Source organism: Egretta garzetta, unplaced genomic scaffold (assembly GCF_000687185.1).
Source record: "Egretta garzetta isolate BGI_Z169 unplaced genomic scaffold, ASM68718v1 scaffold59, whole genome shotgun sequence".
Classification (NCBI taxonomy): Eukaryota; Metazoa; Chordata; class Aves; order Pelecaniformes; family Ardeidae; genus Egretta; species Egretta garzetta.
Window position 1 is genome coordinate 3234444 of NW_009267230.1, and position 7487 is coordinate 3241930.

Sequence of the window (7487 nt, forward strand, 5' to 3'; positions counted from 1 at the left end):
CGGGGTACTTCTAACTTCGAAGCTCTCATCTTTGCAATAAAAGCTGATATTAAGTACAATAATTAATCATATTGAGAAATCAAGTCCTGAACTAATGTAAAAGGACAGAAAAGGTGGAGCTTCTTAAATTAGTATCACCACAAGCACAGTTCTTCAATGCCTTTAACATTTTAGTACTTCTATTGCTGAAAGAAATACTTATTTTATCCCTTCTCATGAATTAGTAATATTTTAGATTTTCAGTAACACCTGAAACACATTTTCGACTTCAGAATGAACATCAACATAATTTTTCTGTTTTAAACACTGTTTTTCAAATTGTACATAGTTTTTTGTCTGCTTGCTATTTTTAATGAAGACCCATTAAGAGAGAATTATGTTGAAGTCTTAGAAACAAGCATAGGATGTTTTTATAGAGATATTTCCAAAGAAAAACTGACTCTGTTCTGTTCTGTCTTCTGTAGCATGCAGTGATTTTGAAAAGGAAAGATCATGAGAAAGATGATAATGTGAGTTCCTGAAACTGTTTTCTCCAAATAAATTTGTAAATAAAAGCACTGATATACATGATGGTTCCAACTCTCTTCTCTCTGCAAGTTCACAATTCTTGTTATGTTGCTACAGATCTACAGTCACTCCATGGGCCTGAACCAATGCCCGCTTTCTCTTCATGTAACAGAGCAGAGATAGCACTGATCGTTCAAATTTTAATGTTCTGAGGGCACTAAATGTCAAAGAAAATATTGACAAAGGCATCGGTAAACATTGCAAAGTTCCTTTCTCAGCCTCACACTGGAATTGGAGCTTTATATCCTCAGCTCCTGGAGCATGGGTTTACATGGTGCTTTGAGTCCTGCAGTCCTATAAAACCAGACCACCTTCTCCTTTCTCTATTTTTATGGCTCCACAGAAGCCTCTCTCTTCCCTTAAAAATTCCTACTCCCAGGAGATACTGAGTTAATGGAAGTCAGTGAGTTAATGATGGCATAAAACGCTTTGAGTAGACAACCATCCTTCATTTTCTGCCCTTCTCCTGCTTGTCCTGGTTGAGACCCTTGTGCTCCAGCCACCTCAGCATCTACAAAGTGCTTCAAGCACAGTCTGGGGGCTCAGTCTTCCCAGCTTTTCTCTTCCATGGGTGTGACATGAGGGGGATTCACAAAGAGCCACAAAATGAAAGAAGCCATAAACGGTGGCTTTTTCATAAGGCAGGATGAAGGAGCTGTGAAGAAAGGCAAGGTTTGCCATGCACTGAGCCCCATTTGGGGCCTACAGTGGAGACACAATCATTGACAAGAAAAGGTAGCTGAGGCTGCCATGGGCTTGTTGTAAGTAATAAGAGTTTGCCTAAGGGAAAATTGTTTTTCCTGAGAATAAATGTCTCTATTCTTGAAAACACACAAAAAGGATGAAGTTGGTGCATCTCTGCAGAGACACCTCATGCTCAAATCTAACCAGCTTCTACAAGCTGTTCAGCTCAACAGTACATTTGACTGAACAGCATTGATTATACATGTGGAACACTCAAAAAAAAAAACCCAAACACCATACCTGGCAACAGTCTCTCTGTGTTCATTAACAATACTGCATTAGCAGATGGCTTCATGTGGCTTAGCATATGGAAATGATAGCTTTCAGGACAGAGGAAGCACAGCATAAATACCATGCATCACTTTCAGAAAAAGGGTTTTCAAAACTCCAGCAATATTATAAAAATAAGAATGAAGCTTCATATGCAGTTAAATACAAATAACGGGACTTAAGCATTTACTGTACAATAATTCCTGATAGTGCTTTGCAGAACTGAATTTATTTACAACATTCTGTAAAGAGCAAATGCCATTTCACTCAAAGCTAGATGCATGAAGGAAAATAGAGCAAACAGAGATGCTAATTTAAGCTAAATACTGTCATATCCAATGTCAAGAGTTAAGTGGCTTACAACCATTCATAAAATTCTTATTTTGGCCAAGTTTATTTTTTCAATTACAGTACCAAAGTCAAGAGGCCAGTTTTTTTAAGAAGGAAGAAGTGGCAGCTGTTTCCCATAGGTGGATTGTTTAGGTGCCTATACGTAGATTTGCAGAGCAGCCTCAGGCAGACTTTCATTACAAGCTCAGTCAGTACTTTCGTTTCATTTATACAGAAGCAGCAGAATCCAGTATAAAATAATTACTTTACAGTTATGCTTTTAAACAATAGGCTGCAATCTTTTTTTATATTCCAATCATCTTTCACACCCAAATCTGCTTTTGACAGTAGCTGGGAATGAAATGATCCTGTTTTACAGTGTTACTAACCATAACACAATTGCACCCTGCATGGCCTCTGACACGCTTGATCCTCCTGCAGCTTTTGCCTACCAGAGGGAACAACCCCAAACTTAAGATACTTGAAAAACAAGATAAATAACAACTTTATTCCTAACTCTGTCCATTTTTATTACTTCTTCAATTTATCACATACTTCATCTATTAACTTCCACAAATTGGTAATGAGGAGTTTTGTAATGCCTCCTCATGTTGGGCATTGAGATACCATGGGCATACACACCATCATGTGTAACAGCGTGTTAACACACTGAAGGCAGCAGGCATGAAATAATAAAGCAATGGGACCATTCACTTTGAGGCATTAGGCAGCCTCTTAATGCCTCAATCTGAGGCATTAGGCAAGTCTCCATTTCGTAAAGCTCTGCCACTGCAACCGCTCTGAGGAGGTAAGGGAGGAGGACGTGCCAGCGGTGTCAGCACGGCAGCAGCACCAGCACTACTGACCCAGAAGGAAAGCCCTCCCAAGGGAGATTTCCTCCAGTCACTTCACAGAGTCCTAGTCCACGTATCGAACACAAAAAGCAACAAAGCAGCAGCCGATCAGTGCCACTGTAGATGCCGAAATCACGGTGACCACGCTGCCAGCAACACTAACCAAGAGCCCCAGGCCCACGCCGAGAATGATCTGGGCCAGCTGGACCATGCAGGTGAGAGCGGCACAGTCAATGCCCTTCCCTCGCCTGTGCTCTCCAGCTTGGTCCCCATCCTGCAGCTTCAGGCTCTGCAAATAAGCACAAAACAAAACCCAGTGAAATGAACTTGCAGCTCCAGACAATGCACCGTCATGACCCCCAGGTGCAGCAAGGCAGGCCGATGGCTCTCTGGTTCCCTTCCATTTTTCCTGCTTGTCCCACAGAGGTTATGGAATTCACACAGAGATTTTACAAGTGATAATGAGTTTTCCAAACTCCCCCCGAATTGTCCCCTTTCTCCCATCTGCAATTTTCCCCTCTATGCCTTCTCTTGAGGAAAGAATTGCAACCTGATTAGAAAAATTAGCTGTTTCCTTCAAGTTCAGGTCAGTTTGAGCTCTGGAAAACTGGCATTTCACAGTGCAGGACACCTCATCATGGGCAATTCAGCTCCAACTCTCATGGTTGAAGGAGAGCCTCAAAGGGATGTTGAGTCATACTATGTCCTGTCCCGTCATGTCCCCCTCCCCCCCATATCACAATTCATTATAATGGAGCAGTGTGCTCTGAAGTACTAAAATCTAAATGTAATGCTTTTAGTGCTGGGGGAAAAAAAAAATCTGAAAAAAATGCCCATGCTAGGATTCTTCTACACTACCGAAGACCATTATTAACTACTGATTATCTGTATATCTGCTATGAGATACATGGCAGAGGGAAAGGCTTCATTTATTATATACAAGAATCTTGTATATAAGTACTCTGTGAGAGTGGATGATCAGTGGAACAGGTTGACCAGAAGGGTTGTAGAGTCTCCATCGTTGGAAATATTCAAACCAGGCTGGACATGACGCTGGGCAACCTGCTCCAGGTGGCCCTGCTTGAGGAGGGGGGTTGGACTACATGATCTCTGGAGGTCCCTTCTAAGCTCAGCTGCTCTGTGATTCCCTCCAGGAAGGATCTATTCTGTTTTGTTGAGAAATTAGGTGATAGTTTACATACAGATTGTTCTTCTTGCGTAGGCTGTTGAGTTAAGAAGGTTGTGTTGTAACAAATGAGAGGTTTCTATGCTGTAGGCTAGTTGTGCTGCTGTCTTCTGGTATCCAAACACTTTTCGGCCATTAAGATGCTTTTTGTTTTTCGCAAGACCTATTTATTACATTACCTTTGAGCTGTTACCACACAAAGCTCAAAAGTACTGGAGTCAAACAGACTCTTCCTAATCCAGTAGACAAAATTGAATTTAGATCCTAGGGAAGAGCAGCACAGAACAGGAGTTGAAATGGCAGCATTTTAAAACACAGCACATGATTTTGGTCAAATGCATAGTGATGAAAATGTCTGCTCTTTGTCTGGAATGATACAGTCCTCTCACCTGAAGTATTTCCAATTTCAGACTTTTTTTTTTTTTTTTGGAATTATGTCTATTTTTCTGGGCTGTGCCCAGTGTTCCTATGTGCTAGTAGTTCTGACCACAATTATACAAATGTGTAAAGGAATGCGATCTTGCACTTGATGTTTCCTTTTTATTTTTTCTATCTTGTACATTACAGAAGATTTGAGATAAACCTAGTTCTGTTAATATCAGATCTAACATAGAACTGTATTATCATTTAACATCTGGCATAGGAAGTACCATACACCAAACAAGAAAAAATCGTTTGTCTTACAAGTAACATTTGAATTTAATAGCCTATTAAATATGAAGTCCATGCACAGTCCAGCATATTTTATTTCACTTCTGTGTGGGAACAGCTCTGAATCACAGCTAGACTGCAGTTTTTTCTTTATTCCCTCTCTCTCAGTTGGCTGGCCTGAGGTTAGGACTGTGGCCTCACCCTAGACTGGGTTCATTCCCTGTGCTTTGTTATATCTTTCTAAAACTCTTAATCATGATCATTCTCTGTTGGAAGGAACTGGGTAATTAACTGAAAAATCAGTTATCAGATCTATGAAATATTTAACCACACTGAGACTCCTCTTAGGATTTAATAGCATAATTAGGAGTTTTCTTGTATTCATCATTCAGATGGTGATGCTTAGAAGTGGTACAGAACAGCAGGACAGGTTCTCAAGGACTTGATCTAGATCTGTGCTGGCCTCAACTATGCTTCTATGTTGTTTTTCAATGGTTCAGCATTTCCTTTATTAATTTCTTCAAATATCCCCAGATATCATGAGAACTTTTCCCAAATCCTCCCAACTTTCCTTAATCCTTCTTGTTTCCAGCTCTCTCACTAACGTTAGAGACTTGAGAGAACTTTTCCACTAAAGAGCTCAACACTTTATAAGACATGAAGATCCTGCTGTGTCCAATAACATGATATAAGGAATGCAAGCTTTTCCAGATTTTCCCTGGAAACAGGATTTAATGCTGTGAAGGACCAAAAAAAAACCCCAGACATTTAGAAAGATGATGTGAATGTGGCGTATAATTTAATACTGAACTATATAAAACTGTTTGTACTTGAATTTTGTATCTTTAATATTTTTGTTACACTTCGAAGTTAACTAAAAATTCTGCCAGCCTTTACAGTGTGGTTATCAACCTTGGAACTCAGAAGTCAAGTCCTTGGCTAATACAGCTGGAAGGAAGGATAGAAGGAAGGTGGCACTTGAAGGCAACAGAAAGTGGAGCCCTGGTATCTGCTTACTGCCTGAACACATACTGTGATGGGCTTTGTTTCAGCTGTGATGATAAATAACTATTTGCCTTACTGCAGGACTGTTTGGAGAGATTGGAGCTGGCACCTTAACTCTCTCTGTCAGAAACCTTCCATTCATAACATGTCATCATAAATAGTTTGAAATTAAAATTAAAAGCTGCTCACCAGTTCTATCCAGTTTTATCCCCACATAGACTAAACTGACCCAGACAGGTATAAACGTACCCTTAGACATTGAACTCACCTCTTCTTCCCTGTGATACTCCGCAATGAGGTGGAACGGCACTGTGTACAGTGTGCTGGACATGACACCAAAGAGGGAACATAGAGCCAGAGTGGAATAGACATTGGGAAACAAGCCAATTAATCCAGTACCCAATCCAAAAAGTAGGTATCCAGTGAAATAAAGTCCCTTTAATCCTATGTATGGCAGAATGATTTTCTGCAGGTCTGTGAAAAGAAAGTGAAAATGCTGATAAGACTAAAACAAAACAGGTCACATTTCATCAGGGAGTTCCTTGAAGGGGTTTTACTTTGTAAAATGCATCGAAGGAGAGAATTTTACTGACTTTGGAAGTTGCCTGAAATTACTGTAGGTAAAAACTTGCCAAAGAATACTTGCTCTCTCTGGAGATAGCCTTATTCTGGCATAGCCAGCTCCAGAGGAGAAGTAGTTAACAACCGTTCTGGAAGAACTGCCCTCATTGACAACCTCAGACATTTCCGCTGTTTGATTATAATGTGAACGTTTGGCATCAACCTCTGTCTGAGCTGAGAAAGGCGCTACAGAAATGCCTGTAGTTAAGCTCCAAAGGGGAAAAGATTTCCCTCAAGCCTCTTTTAGATGCTCAATTCAGCCCACAAAATGCTACTCATTTGAGTTTTCGGATCGCAAGTAGTTTTTTTAATACTTGGTAAGAGCTATGGTGAAATCTATCTGGGGAACTGGGCTAGCATATTTACACAAAATTTTGCAGAGCAAGGTTCGTGCTTCTGGCAAGAACCTCTGCTGCATTGTGAAAAAGTTATTTTATGAGGAATGCAGATGGGGGGAGGCCATCAGAGGGACCTTCGAGAAGCTATAGCTACAGCACCGCTCGGTGAGAGAGCATCTCAGAGTGATGCCTATGGCATGCATTTTAGTCTGGCATTTAGCTTCAGGATGATTTTCAGTGTTCAGGGTCAGTTCACGTGCAGAACAATGCCTTACTCCCAAAGTGACCCCTCATCACGTGGTCAGGAAGTGTTCACGTTAAGACACAAGTTTCTAACAATGCTGAGAATGTAACATTTCTTAGAGTTTTAATGTGGAAAAACCCCAGTTAATTTGGCATAGATTTATTTTTTAAACAATGGCAAACAGCGAACAGTTTAAACACTTCCAAAACACAGCATTGGAGTACATTCCTGGGTACTTACAGGAATAGGCTGATGAAGAAATTGCATTGATGCACAGCCCCCAGCATCCCACCTCAACTCCCGTTTTGTAGGTAAGGTAAAGCGTGGAGTTATGAGGTGCATAAGGACTACCCTGGTATACAACCTGAAAGACACCACAAAGGTCACAGAAGGCAAGGATGGACTGCATGTATGTAAAACCTCCTTCTTATGGGAACAGGGCCTCATCCCTGGTAGGGGAGATGCTTAGCACCCAAGAAATTTCTTAAGCAGTGCCCTAACCATCCCTTCACAGTTCTCCAGGTTTCACACTTGTTTCTCCCAGGTTCTCACATTCCAGGCTCCTCCTCATTTACTACCCTTTGCCTTTTCCTGGACTGCCCACTCTACACTGACTCGTTTGCTTTGGGTGCCTTATTTCCCACTCTCCTTCTCTCTCCACTTCTGCCTTCTTGCCT

At 41.0% G+C, this 7487-nt stretch overlaps 1 protein-coding gene across 1 annotated transcript in view; it reads right to left on the bottom strand.

Moving 5' to 3' along the window:
* Nucleotides 1-2829: 2829 nt before the first annotated feature.
* Nucleotides 2830-7487, bottom strand: part of SLC45A2 (solute carrier family 45 member 2) — a 14843-nt gene continuing 10185 nt past the window's right edge. The window contains exons 5-7 of the mRNA XM_009647298.2: nt 7051-7174; nt 5876-6081; nt 2830-3054 (exon numbers count right to left, since the gene is read on the bottom strand). Coding sequence (XP_009645593.1) covers nt 2830-3054; nt 5876-6081; nt 7051-7174 — 555 coding nt within the window. The remainder of the gene's footprint in view (nt 3055-5875; nt 6082-7050; nt 7175-7487) is intronic.